This window comes from Lissotriton helveticus, chromosome 2_1, assembly GCF_964261635.1.
Source record: "Lissotriton helveticus chromosome 2_1, aLisHel1.1, whole genome shotgun sequence".
NCBI classification, from domain to species: domain Eukaryota; kingdom Metazoa; phylum Chordata; class Amphibia; order Caudata; family Salamandridae; genus Lissotriton; species Lissotriton helveticus.
This window is the reverse complement of record NC_136059.1, coordinates 46,664,683-46,680,181: the sequence shown is the minus strand read 5'-3', so window position 1 is coordinate 46,680,181 and position 15,499 is coordinate 46,664,683. Positions and strand designations below refer to the sequence as shown.

General features: G+C 42.3%; 1 protein-coding gene across 1 annotated transcript in view; it reads right to left on the bottom strand.

Annotated features, from left to right (window-relative positions):
- The window catches only part of LOC144817694 (long-chain-fatty-acid--CoA ligase ACSBG2-like), a 366,066-nt gene that overhangs the window by 96,548 nt on the left and 254,019 nt on the right, over positions 1 to 15,499 (bottom strand). Inside the window, exon 11 of the mRNA XM_078674443.1 lies at positions 5,885 to 6,102. Within this exon, the coding sequence (XP_078530569.1) occupies positions 5,885 to 6,102 (218 nt within the window). The remainder of the gene's footprint in view (positions 1 to 5,884; positions 6,103 to 15,499) is intronic.

Genomic DNA, 15,499 nt, shown 5'->3' with positions numbered 1-15,499 from the left:
TTATTCAGACCCCCGTGATAGAACTTGGTTTCTGAAATTAAGATACGGCACCCTCCCCCTCAATTCATTTATGGAAGGATGGAAGGTCAGGAGGGATTCTGACCTAAAATGTCCAGGTTGTTCTTGCCCGAAAGAATCTCTTGGCCATTTTTTGTTTGCATGTGTTGCTTATAAACAGGCTAGGGCAAAATGGTTGAAACCTGTCTGTAGGGAGTTAGGAGTCAGGGACCACAGATTAGCCATGCGTATAATTTTAACCTACACTTCCTCCATGTATATTGTTTGTGGGGTCGCCAAGTAACTGGCAAGTGCTTGGTTCACCAGGTCCAAATTGCTACCCAAAGCTTGATCAGCACCATTAGGAAAGATCCTTTTATTAATGTTCCCCTTTTTATCTTTTTATTTTGTTTTAATAAATGACATCATAAATGTTATGGAATTGTAATACTTGTAGTTGTCTTATGTGTTTTTGTATGCTTGAATGTTTGCACTTTTATGAAATATTTTTTCGAATAAAGTATTACAACTAATACAACTAACTTACTTCGAACCACACTAAATAGTACCAAACTACTATCAAAATTGATTTAAACACACTTAAAACATATAAAACAAACCTTACCTTCCGCGACGTGAAGTGTCTCCCAACCGCGAGCTCGTCTTAATCCAAATGACACAAAACGACCTAAAGCGGTTACAAAATAAATGACCCAAAACTAAAGAAAAAGATTAACATTACAAACATATTATTTAATCTCTTAAAATAATTAAAAATGAATACTATGTAAAAAAAATGTGTTGTTTTACTTTTATTAAAATACTTACCAAAATCTATATATTTTGTAAAATTATAAAAAGAAATATTATAAAATACATAATATTTATTATTATAATTCTTAAAATCTGGAAAAATTGTACAAAATTATGTACAAATGTTTTTCAAAATATATATAAATAAACCTGTGTTAAAATGTTTTCTTCATTTAAATATATTGTTTAAAAAATTACTATTAATAGTTTTTCTATTAATTTAAAAATACTATGTACAACCAACATGTATAACAATATAAAAATTGTATATAATATGTGAAAATAATATACGTTTTTGTTATAATCTCAAACAATACTTACATCTATATGAAATATGTTTTTTTATAAAATGTACAATTTCAAAAACAATTTAAAAATGTAAATAGACCATAAAATATTTTGACAAATATATGACTACATATATTTGTATGAAATAAAAATGTAATACTGATGTTTTTGTTAATTTTTTGTCATGTTAATGAAAAAATAAAATATTCCAACTGTACAAAAATTGTACGAAATTTTGGGTAGGTGCTGGACACTAATTAAAAATAATTTACTACTCCCACTCCAGTCTACATCAATTTGAGGTAGGTGCTGGACACTAATTAAATATAATTTACTATTCCCATTCCAGTCTACATTAATTTGAGGTAGGTGCTGGACACAAATTAAAAATAATTTACTATTCCCACTCCAGTCTACATTAATTTGGGGTAGGTGCTGGACACTAATTAAATATAATTTACTATTCCCACTCTAGTCTACATTAATTTGGGCTAGGTGCTGGACACAAATTCAATATAATTTACTATTCCCACTACAGTCTACATTAATTTGTGGTAAGTGCTGGACAGTAATAAAATATTTCTAATAATTCCAAATCCAATTTATACAATAAAATTAAATAATATACTAAAATAATATATTACTTTTTTTAAAATCAATTTTTTTGTAATTTTGTAATCAATTTTCAAAACATTATTTAACCCCTTCGGCGCTGATGACGGAACCGCTCCGTCATCAGCGTCGGTTGAGCTGTGCTGATGACGGAGCGGTTCCGTCACGGCCCGCCCAGCTCGATAGAACGCTCATGCGCGGCGCGAATTCCGCGCCTGCGCTGAGGCTTCTATTGAGCGGGGCGGGCCGTGACGGAACCGCTCCGTCACGAGCACAGCTCAACCGAGGCTCGTGACGGAGCGGCTCCGTCACGAGCATGCGGCCGCCGCGCGGCCACCGAAAACCGTTAGCACTGCGGCGGAATAGCCGCCGCAGTGAAGGTGTTAAAGTTTTTAAAAATTTGAATATTTAAATATATTTTAGATTTTTCCCAAAAACGCCACCATTATCCCTTATAACTACCACAACTCACTCCTAAATTATAATATATATTTATTTTAATGTAAATCTTTTTACAAATTAATTGATAAAATAAAATTTGTAATAAATTATATAATTTTTTTAAATATTGGATAACATTTTTTCATTTTTTTTAAAAATGTTTTAAAATTTTTAAAATGTACCTATAATATCAACTTTTTAATAACAAACACAACCCTTAAACACTATAAACACTACAACTCAATCCTAAATTTTATAAAAATGTTTTCAAATTTTTGTAATTTAAATTTTTCATTTTTTTTTTACATTTTGAAATATGAAAAATGTACCTATAATATGTACTTTTTACAAACAAACACAACCCTTATCCACTATAAACACTACAACTCAATCCTAAAATGTTTTACATTTTGTTCAAAATGTTAATTAAAAATTTTTTTTTTACTCAATTTTAAAATGTACCTATACATTTTTAAAACAATCCCCGCCCTTATCCCCTATAAACCCAACATCCCGCTCCTAAAATCATATATGATTTTTAAACAAACATAAAAAATTACATTTTATAAACACATTAAAATTACAAATTTTGAATACAAACAAAAAAATTCACATAAATAAAGAAATATTACTAAAAACTATACGAGGCCAGCAGCCCTTTCTGAACTTGACTGTGTGCACTACCGAGGCCTGAGGTCAGTTTGAAGGTAGCCCTGTCTTGCAGGACTGCTTTTAAAATGCTAATTGTGCCCAAACTCAACTTTGGTGTTTGGGACATTTACAAGTTAATTAACTACAATGTTTTGGCATATTAGGTTACCCCAGGGTCTCCCCTAGGTGTACCAGTGGTGGGGGTCAGGTATTTATAAGGAGGACAAGTTTTCAGCTGGGAAAATATGAACCTCTAATTTCACCTGGATATGATGCTGCAGTAATTTCTGTTGCTGATCTCACAAGCAACTCTCTGATTTACTCTACATCAGCAATTTCTTTCCAACTATCATTGGTTTTGTGACAATTACTTAATAACACTGTGGTCCTCATTTGGATTGCTACAGGAGTGACACGCTTCATCACATAGCTGATAACAATAAGTGTTGTGTTGTTGCTATTGAATGGATATTATGTCCCTCCAAGAACTGTCACACAACTTGTGATTGAAGAACTGAAACCACGCTGCTCATTCCACAGAGTTCAACAAGATCTCTATGCTGCTAACATCACAGCTTAACTGTTCCCAAAGGAATAGTTTAGGAAAAGGTTCTTTACCAAATTAATGGACCTGCTGAGACACTGCAATGTCCATATGTGTTGAAAGTTTCAGTGAATTATAAGATACAGACTAGTTCTATCTCAGATGACTTGGATACCGAGACTGTAAAACACATGATGTCAGGCATACGCTACTTTGAACAATGAAGATCCCTACTTAAATGCAGTGAATTATATAGAGAAGCATTGTTTTTATCACTAGGCACATTATTACAAACACCAAACTAGTTAAACTAGAGAAATACACAATTACAAATAATGGGAGCATTTTGATACTTTACCTATTCACAGTCATCCAAAATATTTGGAAACGTTTCCCCATTTTCAAAAAGAGAATAGATCGCAACCTCAGTTTATTATTTTTCAAAAATTCCACAACAACTTAAGAAAAACCTGATAACCACAAATAAGCTGATTTATTCAAGTGAATTCAGTTAGAATCCGGCAATGCCTGGATATGAGTCCTGGAAAGAAAACATTGAGCATTTGGGGTACCAAATATTGGCAAATCCAAGGTAAAGAAGCCCTGTTTAGAGCATGTATTATCATGAACAAAATTATTATTTTCCAGCAAACTATCAGCTTGGGGTTCGGACCATGAAATATTTTTATAAAACCTTCGTACTTAAGGTTAATTCTACCCTATTCACTAACTGGCAGACACAAATTAATCTTTTCAACTTTGATATCAATATCATGCTTCAGAATGGAATGTATACTTCCTCACACTTCCCCCCTGAATGTTTGGCCTTACAATTCTAACAGTCAAAGTTCTGTAGTAGTTACTACATACACATGCATAAAAAGAAAAACCGGCTGCAAACAGGCATATTCTCAGAATCTGCCCCTTTGCGACCAGTATTTTTGCATTTGGGATGGATCATCCCAAATGCACAAATCGTAATTTAAGTAATCTCAAAATTGCGATTGCTTAAATTGCGATTGCATTTAAGGAATCGCAAATTGAGATTCCTTAAATGCAATGCATTAAAGTAAAAACAATAGCGATTTCGCTAATAGGAGTGGCAAATGATCATCAATTTGTACTTGATGGTAATTTGCAAAAACTTTGAAAAAAAGACTAAAGTGCATTTTGCAAAGTTCCATTTTACACACACACATGCCCTTGGGGCATGTGTGTGTGCAAGATGTACTCACATGCAGATTTCAGGGGTGCAATAAGGTGTCCTTTTGACACCCTTGCACCCTTGAAATGGCATGCGCAATTTGCGAGTACCTATTGGGTACTCAAATTACAAATACAATTCCCATTCATTCCTATGGGCTTCTAGGCCCATAGGAATGAATGGGAAGACATTTCTTGATTGGGACTCGCACTTTTCGAGTCGCAATTAAGGAATGTTTAGAAATCACTATTTTTTTCGCGATGTCTACATGCATAGGCTTTTGCGATTCCTTAATTGCGATTCCTTAATAATCGCAATTAAGGAATTGTAAAAGTGTACCTTGATGCATGTACCTGATAATGTTGGTATATTGTGCGAAATCGTTTAGAACATTCTAGTCTTCCAGCTGTGAAAAAACATTTGTCCCTTATTAAGGAAAACATGGATTTCTCTGATTTCCTCCTATTACCACGTCGCACCAGAAACAGACTTTTTTTTAGCAACAAGTAGATTTCTCATACATGATGCACCAAGCAAATATTTGGAAAACGAAACTGCAGAAATATTTAGCCAAATTGGTCAGGAACATGTGCAGACAGTTTTTTAAGTTATTGACATGCACACACTTTCCAAGTCAGTGTCTTAGTTAGATAGTATCATGTCCTCAGACTTAGACCTTGTTAAAGGAGACTTGGATTATTGCAACAGGGCCTGGCCCAATTAAGATCCATAATACAGGTAACCTTGGCCTTACAGATCCCTCGCTCTGGTTATGTGCCCTGGCAGTTCTTGAACGAAACAGCCATTTTTGAGTCCTGTAATTTGATTTTGTCACAGAAAACCACAAGAGTCCACTTATACTTTGCTAAACATTGAACACTTAGAGGAAACACCTATTCCCATAAGTGAAAAACCTCCTGCCCCCTAGTATGTCCATTCTAACCTGAGTCCCTTCTCCCCACCTTCCCGAAGCCCGGCGTGGTTACTAGGCTTTAGGTTTTATATTCCAATCACCTTCTCTAACATACCTTTGTGCAGACATGTTGATATGTATGTATTCCAGATCTGTTGCCATCTGTGTGCCAATGTGGAGCTCAAGTAACTTGTTTACTCACTGAGGTATTGTGTGCATTTGCCTCTTTCTAACACCAGACAGCATTCACAGTTCCAGGACACCAAACACCTCTGCAACATTTACCCTAATTACATACAATGAATAGATGCTTATCTAGGGCACTACTGGAAAAAGCTGCTTAATTACAAAACATTCATCAGCGATATTTGTGGGTTTCTTGTCCGGGATACAAAAAATGATTTCAAGAGTCAATACGCACCCTTGATTCTCCCAGTGAGGTAGAGAAAGCCATCCTGGTCGAACTTGCCAATGTCGCCGGAGTGTAGCCATCCCTCCCCATCGAAAGCCTGCTTTGTTTTTTCAGCCATGTTCAAGTAGCCCATGAAGACGTGTCTCCCGCCGAAGCAGACCTCCCCATTACCGTCACGGTCTGGGATGTGTATCTTGGTCCTGCATCCTGGGAGCGCCTTACCACAGCTGTTGGCAGATAACATAACATAACATGAGTATTTGTAAAGCGCACGTTCACCACTACGGGCATCTTGGCGCTGAAATAACAGATGTTTGTTGTTACCCAACTCAATGGTACTCATTTTATCGACCCCAAATGGATGAAAGGCTGAGTGGACCCGCCGGGATTTGAACCTGTGACCATGAGGTCGAACACAGGCCCCTGCAGTAGACGCATTAGTCCACTGAGCCACCAGACCCGGCTGTGTATGCAGTAGTATGATCGGGACACATAGAGTTAACTGCAGTTAACTGTATCTTTTTTGTTCTAAGACCTGCTACTTCTAATCCTGTGGTCTGATCCACTCAGCTGGATAATTGGTGATGCTCCCTCCCTTTAGGCTCTGACCCAAAGTACAATAGTCACTTTCTCTCACTGCAGCAGTGATACAGGTTCAGTTCTACCCTACCCCCCTCTACACATACATCGGAAGAGGCATAATTGCCCATGAGAAGACCTGTAGGGACTATGCATTGCATGCTATAGGTCATGTGATAACTGTGTATATGGGGCCATGCCTATTCTGTTGCATGCTTTACATTCGCTTGCTTATGTACCTGTCACTGTATTTGATTCCTTTGCATATGCACTTTTTTAATTGATACACTTATGCTTCATTCATTCCTTATTGCACATATATAATTTAAAGTTTGCTTTATTATACCAATTGTTCATGCAAATATATCACATTTGAATTACAATGTGTAACAGACAATAGTAAATGTGTAATATAATCAATTTGCTAATTCCTGCATTTTAAATCATTAATCAAGAGGTCTAGCTATACCATGGATTCTGTTGCTAGGAGATGGTGCTGCTGATCACTGATTGGACCGCAACCATCAGCCCTCGCTGTAGGAAAAACGGTATTGTGTATTTGTTTGCATCTAGGGTGGACCGTGTAGAGATACGTAGGATTTGGGAAGATGTGATTGGTGAACTTAAAGAGCTTAATGGCTGGGATATAGCAATGGCACCTGCTTCAGTTAATTGGGTTTATTTTTCTTACAGAGAAAGGTAATCTAGACTGAGATCGTTATTTCTCCTCGTTTTCCCTCTTTCTATGTGTGCTGCATTTTGCAACACAGATCAAAAGTGGAGGAAGCTTCTCAGGATTGTTTTTGTGCAGGAAGGTGTCGCTTCCTGCACAAAAACAATTCTGCCTACTACAAAGGCAGCCTTGCACCATGGTAGAAGGGTGCCTGCATGGGTACTAGGCTGCCAAAATAGCGCCAGCGCTAGGAAAAAGAACATGAATACGCCATATTGGATAAATACAGTGCTTTCCTGCCCTTTCCCTGTGATGCAGGGCTGGGCGTCAAGGTGACTTGCTGCGCTGCGCTGCTCTGCGCAACAAAAGTCATAAATATGCCTCTAAGGGTCTTTGATGAAAAAAGGTGGGTCACAGATATGATTAAATGGACCCAAATTTAATGTGAGGTAGGCTGCCTGATACGATGATGATGTGATGGGAAATGAGTGGACAAGGACATACACTGTCATGGCTCACTGATGCACAAGTGAAAAAGTATGTAATTGACGTCAGCAGTATTATCATAAAACTCATCCATTCAAAACACAGTGAGGCAGAAATGCTCCTTGGGTGGGCAAAACATAAGAACAAGGAGAAAAAATACAGAATAGCAGCATGGAACTGAGATAGACAAGACAGGTATCTAATGGGCAAGGGACTGCCCACAGCCTTCTCTATGTATTGAATTGTCCAAAGTAAGCCTTTAACAGCTACTAGCCAAAGATGTCTGTAGGTGAGCCCTAGTCGGTTGCCTCACACAATGTTCCCTCAACTCTACAATAGACTTCGGAGTCCATTCCTTATATACAGGCACCAATTCTACAAGTACGCTACTCACCCCATACAGAAATGTAATGACAGCAGCATTGTGGAGTCCCATCAAGGAGCTGAGTATACAGGTCCCATCGAGGTGCTGAGTATGCAGGTCCCATCGAGGTCCCAAGAGCTTGGCACTACTCCGAAACAGGTGCCAACAGTGAAGAGCCTAGGTATCAGGTTAGACTCCAAGTTAACAATGGATTACCAGGTAGCTACTGTAGTGGGGAGCTGTATGGGATTGATGAGGCAATTGAGGAAACGGGTACCCTTATTGTCTTTTGCCACCATGCGTACGGTGGTGTCGGCTTTAATCCTGTCACGCCTAAATTACAACAACGCAGTATACCTAGGACTCCCCGATACACTTCTGGGGAACCTTCAGGTGGTTTTAACTGACGCAGCGAGACTGATCCTTAACCTGCTGAGAAGAACACATGCCACACTATTGCTAGGGCAGTTACACTGGCTTCCTATTAGACAGAGGGTCAGGTTTAAGGACCTGTGCATTGCTCATAAGGCTAAGTATGGAGCGGCGCCTAGCTACATCACAAACCGTCTGAAGCCTTATGTGCCTGCCCGTTGTCTTTGTTCATCAGGGACACACTTGCTGGCCTGTCCGCGCTTTTACAGAACCACCTTGGGGGGACGTACCTTCTCGGCTCTGGTTCCCAGATCTGGAATAAAATACCAGAAAATCTGCGCGGGGAGACGACTTTTTAGGAAGAAACTCAAGATCATCCTGTTCACCGAGGCGTTTGGATAAGTTCACCCTAATTCTGCCCTATCTGAAAGTGTTATGTCATCCCGGATTCATGGTAATAGCGCTTAGAGACCGTTGGTGATTTGGCACTTTACAAATATAATCTAACAATAACAATTGAGGTGCTGAGTATACAGGTGCCATCGAGGTGCTGAGTATACAGGTGCCATCGAGGTGCTGAGTATACAGGTCCCATTGAGGTGCTGGGTATACAGGGCCCGATTCACAGAACTAATTTAAGACAAAATCCCAAAGTTACTACCATTTTGGTATTCACAGAAGGCACTTACTCATTTTGGTATTCACAGAAAGCATTTGCTCATTTCGGTTTTCACAGTAGTTAGGAGTCCTAACTTTAGGACTCCTAAATGCCTTCTGTGAATACCGAAAGTCTTAGAGTTAGGATTTTTCTCAGTTTAGGATTAGTAAAGTTAGTAAATTGTTTCCTCCTCACTCTCCTCAGTTGAATCTACATCCTCAGCAATCTTCCATCTTTACCATTCAACATTACCATCTTGACCACATCTCCCTCCTGCCCTAAGTCACACGTTCTAGCGCCAAAACATTATTAACATCAAAAACACTCGAAACTTTCACCTTCAGCGCCTACTTCTTAAGTATCTTACTAAATGTCAGGTCAACCAACATACACCACTTTTCATCCTTATGCATGATTACAATCTTAGAACTCAGTGCTTGAATGCTATCTCCAAACAATACACAACACTCCCATGCAATGTACCACTTTCTGAAGCTCACAGCTAGCTTGAGTGAGCAGTTCACAGTATATGCCACCACAAGCCTTATAATGTTGATCAATAATATCTTCACGGGGTCAACACCAAATGCAAATATTTTATTGCCATGGAAAACCGAACACAAATCCACAAGGACAGCCACTCCATCCTACATAGTCTTACCAAAGGAAGAATACCTGACCTCATCTTTAGTGACCCTTAGATTACCAACTGACACCAGAAGGACCGTCACTCAAGCCCTCTTCACAAGCAAGCTGGACTCGGTAACCCTCTTTACGTAGGAATCACCGCACGCCTCCTGAAGAGACTACAGACTATACAAAACGCAGCAGCAAGACTCAACCTTGACCTCCCCAGACAGATTTACATCACCCTGCACCTCAAGAAGCAACACCGACTCCCGATCCAGAAGAGATGCCAGTTCAAGATGTTGACCCAAGCAAAGCCCAGCACAACGAGGGACCAGCGTACATCAACAAACAAATGACTCCCACCAACCAACCAGACAACTGTGATCCGCTTCTCTTTTCTTCGTAGACACCCCCCTTTTCCGCCGTACAACAGTGGAGCAAGCTTCTTCTCACACCTGGGGGCAAAAGTCTGGAACGACCTTCCCCTGCACCTCAGGAATGCCGCATCACTCCCGGAATTCAGAAAAAAGACTTAAGATATGGATGTTCAAATCAAAATAGTACTGCGAAGCAGCTAGTAACTCCAGGGCCTTGAGACCCTCACATGTGATTTGCAGCACTTTATACATCCTGATTGATCAATCAAGAAATTTGTATAGCGCGCTACTCACCCGGAGGGTCTCAAGGCGCTTGGGGGAGGGGGAGGTCTGCTACTGCTCGAACAGCCAGGTCTTGAGTTGCTTCCTGAAGGAAAGGTGGTCTTGGGTCAGACGGAGGTGGATGGGGAGGGAGTTCCATGTCTTGGCTGCCAGGTAGGAGAAGGATCTTCCTCCCATGGTGGCTTTTCGGATGCGTGGAACGGCGGCGAGGGCGTGGCTGGTCGATCGTAGCTGATGGGTGGGAGTGTAGAAGGTCAGGCGGTTGTTGAGGTACCTGGGGCCCAGGTCGTGGAGGGCCTTGTGTGCGTGGGTGAGGAGTCGGAACGTGATTCTCTTGCTGACGGGGAGCCAGTGGAGGTCTCTCAGGTGTCCGGAGATGTGGCTGTGACGGGGGATGTCCAGGATGAGTCGTGCGGAGGCGTTCTGGATTCGTTGAAGTCTTTTCTGAAGTTTGGCTGTGGTTCCGGTGTAGAGGGTGTTCCCGTAGTCCAGTCGGCTGGTGACAAGGGCCTGGGTGACCGTCTTCCTGGTTTCGGTGGGGATCCAGCGGAAGATCTTACGGAGCATGCGTAGGATGTTGAAACAAGATAATGAGACGGCGTTGACTTGTCTGGTCATTGAGAGTGAGGAGCCAAGGATGAATCCCAGGTTGCGTGCATGGTCCATTGGTTTGGGTGCGCTGCCAAGGGCTGGGGGCCACCATGAGTCGTCCCATGCAGAGGGTGAAGATCCAAGGATGAGGACTTCCGTCTTGTCTGAGTTCAGTTTCAGGCGGCTGTTCATCATCCATTCGGCTACGTCTTTCATCCCTTCGTGTAGGTTGGTTCTGGCGGTTGCTGGGTTGTTGGTGAGGGAGAGGATCAGCTGGGGGTCGTCGGCGTAGGAGATGATGTTGAGGTTGTGTTGGCGTGCGATGGCCGCGTGGAGGCTCATGTAGACGTTGAAGAGGGTGGGGCGGAGTGATGATCCTTGTGGTACGCCGCAGATGATTTTGGTGGCCTCGAATCTGAACGGGGGAGGTGGACTCTCTGGGTTCTTCCTGCGAGGAATGAGATGATCCATTCTAGAGCCTTCTCTTGGATTCCGATGTTGCTCAGGTGCTGCACTAGGGTGCGGTGGCAGACAGTGTCGAACGCTGCGGAGAGGTCCAGGAGGATGAGGGCCGTTGTTTCCCCGTTGTCGAGCAGGGCTCGGATGTTGTCAGTGGCTGCGATGAGGGCGGTCTCGGTGCTGTGGTTGGCTCGGAAGCCGGACTGCGAGTGGTCGAGGGATCCGTTCGTCTCGAGGAAGGCGGCAGGAAACGGGAGGAGCGAGATGGGGCGGTAGTTCTTGAGGTTGGTGGGGTCTGCTGATGGCTTCTTCGGGAGGGCGCTGAGTTCGGCATGCTTCCAGCTCTCCGGGAAGGTGGGGGTGTTGAAGGAGCAGTTGATGATGTCCCGGAGTTGGGGTGCGATGACGGAGTCGGCCTTGTTGAAGACGTGGTGGGGGCATGGGTCAGTTGGTGATCCGGAGTGGATGGTGTTCATCGTGTGGATGGTGTCTTCGGTGCTGACTGGGGTCCAGGCGCAGAGGGTGGTGGTGGGGGGCGTTGGTTCGGTGGTTGGGTGCGTGGTCTGTGGGCCGAAGCTGCTGTGTATGTCGGCGATCCTGCCGACATACACATTGATCAAATGCTTTCCCCCTTCAGTCATTGACTGCTCTGGCCACTTCCCCATCTCATTTTAGACTCTCCTCGCCTATTCATACCATTAAAACCACACCCTTGGAAAGAAGCTTTCATCTTATCAAAACCCTCACTAGACTCAAGTGTCCCAAAAGGGCAACATATCAGTGGAAATAAAGGAGTCTGGCATTATCTACAGCATCCTTCTTACAACTGTAAGTACCAATTTCCCTGTACAACTAAAAATAGTGTGGAAAAGACCAATACACCAATTTTTCTGAATCAGTTTGACTATTAAGAAGAATAACCTGCCAATTAAAACTGCACCAAAGAACAAAGCAAGACAGCACCAAGCATCTCTTTTCTGGTAAAGCAGAGCTACAGCCCAATTGGAATCCGAAATATCTCTTTCCACCACCATACGTGAAGAATGCCCCCACTTTTTGCCGGATAAGACTCATGCCATTAGAAATTAAGGACCTGATTTAGAACTTGGCTGATGGCTTACTCCTTCACCATGGTGAGGGCTATCCCGTCCGATAAAATATAAAACCCCTAGGATATAACGGAATTTATATTTTGGCTGATGGGATGTACGTCACCGTTGTGATGGGGTAACCCGTCTGCAAAAGATCTAAATCGGACCATAAATCATTTCTGGCTTAACTGACAATGAAGCCTTCCTCACCCCCCTAAATACAAAAGCCCCTTTAGCAATTTATAATAGGATCCCTGAGAGCACAACAGGTATGTTTGTACATGCTGAGCCCTGCCTGAATTACAGAAAGAGCCACAGGTGTGTGCATGGCGCCTACTGTAATACCCTTCATGCAGGTAAACTGCAATATAAGGAGGGCATTCCCTTGTTTGCATGGAGATGTGGTTACCTTCCAATTAGGGAAAAGCTCTGCCCCTTCACAGAATTTGTAACATGGATGCAAAGGACAAGGAGGAACTCTGGGTGCAGTTTAGATGTGCGCCTCATAGGCGGTTTTGAACAGTTAGCGGATCCATGAACCTCTCAGGCACATGCAGCATGCATTGCCAGGGGGTACTTCCTACTCACAAAAGGCTTTCTCCGTGAATACCTGCCTGTGCTGGGGGAAGGCACTCTTTTATAATGGGCACACAGCCCTGGTCTGCATCCAGTGAGGGTGAGTCCATCACAAACTGGTTGTATGCACTATATTTCACTGGAATTCAGCTACAGTAACTCTTTCCTTCCCAGGAGGAGTGATAACTTCTCTGACATGAATTTGATTATTTCTTCCTTCGAATCTAATCCATGACAATGTTTTCCTCTCTGAAGACACTTCCTGCAGATAGATCAATGATTCTATCTCTCAAGATATATTCCCAGACCATAAAAGTGGCCTAATTATTCCCAAGCTCGTTAAAGCCAACCTCAAACCAAACAACTCTCCATTTTTTCTCCTTTGTCCAACCTTCCCTGATTAGGGAAACCTTAAAAAAGATATGTACAAAACCATCTGAACACCGTCATCATTAATGAACATCTATCGAGTGTCTCTCACACTCAAAACTGCTACCCAGAAGGTACGGGTGACAGGCATCACGGCTTAGACAGAGGTGATATTTCATTGGCTCTATTGATGGTGTTCAACACTGGTGATCACCGGATGTTAATTCAACCACTGCAGGTCTAGAGCTTTTCTGCCTCCTTTTCCACCAATAAGCACCATGTGATAAACACTGGGGGGCATATTTATGAGCGGCTTGCTTCATGTTTGCACCACGTAAAGTGTTACATGTGTGACACAAGCCTCTAAGTCATATTTATGAAGCCTCACAAAGCCACATTGCATGACTTTGAATGTCCTCATAGATATGGAGTAAGGCAAGGCCACGTGAATCACTCACTCCATCCGGAAACCACCACTAGGACAACACCAGCACAACGGGGAACTCTGAATCGGGTCTGTGCAAACATGCCAGCTTGATGGGGATGGGGTACCGTTAGCCATCAATGAAGTCTGCCACGTTGATAGAGTTTCGCTGCTTATGTGACAGTAAACAGTCTGTCGATGCGGGCGGTGGTTCAGCCAGCACACATTTAAATACAGCGGGCGGGACTCTGTCAACTCAACGGAGTATTTGAAAACACCACCACGCAGGGACTGCAGGAGTACTGCCACGATTTAACTCAGGCCCTAAATCATCTACATGTCTCATTTTCATTCATGCAAAATCAATATAAATGAAACAAAAATGTTTATAATAAGGATGATGTAAGAATAGAGCTACAATAGTCTTGTGTTTTATTTTATATTAAATAAGGCAGTCACTCGTGAGAGACTGCAGAAAATCTGAGAGAATCTCCATCTGCCGAGAATAACTGTGGCTATAATTCATCAACATCTCTTATGCACCTTCTTTCATATTCCTATATGACTTTTCTGTGTCGGCCTTCAGCCCTTAGTGCAGTTTTGTAGTTGTTCATCACTTGCTACGCGGCAGGAGACTGGTGTGTTCCATGTTATTCCCATAGCAGCATTCGGATCTGCAGGTTAATGAATGAATGAAACAGCATTTGTTAAGGGTGTAGCTACCCATGGGGCATCCCAGCACTGTGGCAGTAACAAAGAAGAACATCGCAGCACACTTAAGGGAAAAGCTAAGTCTTCAATAACTTCTGAAAGACTAGATATCTGGGTTCCCTTCGTAGAAGTTGGGGAAGTGAATTCCACAGCTTAGCGGCATTGTAAGTGAATAGGCGACCAACACTACTGGCCCTCCTAATCCTGGGAAGGGCAGCTAGGTATAGATTGTCTGAGTGCAGCCTTCTATTTGCCGCATAAGGCTGGACCATGGAGTAGTTGATTGAAGGGCCATTTCCTGTTAACATCTTGCTTGCAATGCACATGGCTTAAAAGTTAATTCTCTCCCGAACAGGGAGCTAGTGGAGGGACTTGAAGGCGGGCTTTGCACGTTGCCGGTTCGAAATCCCCACGAGCATTCTCGCAGTGCAATTTTGCACCGTTTGAAGTTTTGTGAAGTTTGAGACTGGAGCTCCGAGGTAAACGGAATTCCCGTAATCCATGCGGGAAAGAATTAGGAGCATATCATCAAGGGCCGGCGATAACATTATCGCCTCTTTAGCGTCTGTTTTCGGGTGAAAAGCGGCGATCATTTTATCGCCTAATTAACAAGGACACACTAGCTCGCGTTTCCTTGCCTTAGCGCCCGATTTCCTATCGCATCGCCTCGCATCGCTAATGAGATGCAAGGTAGGCGCACTCCTAACAACTACATTATAAAATATCGCTAATGGTGCTTCGTTGTAAATACAGTGAAGCCCCGTCCGGTTTAGCGCTGATTTTTTTTCACGCTAAATGTGCCTTAACGCTGGAATGTAACGTCTGTTAAATTCCAGAGTAAGGCATACCTAAAATGGGGGTCAATTATGTTGATACAACCACAGGGTTGTATCAGCAAGGTTATCGCCGTTTTCCATGGACCATCGCTGGAAAACCAGCGATGTTCCATGGAAAACACCGCTATCGCTGGAAAATTATAATT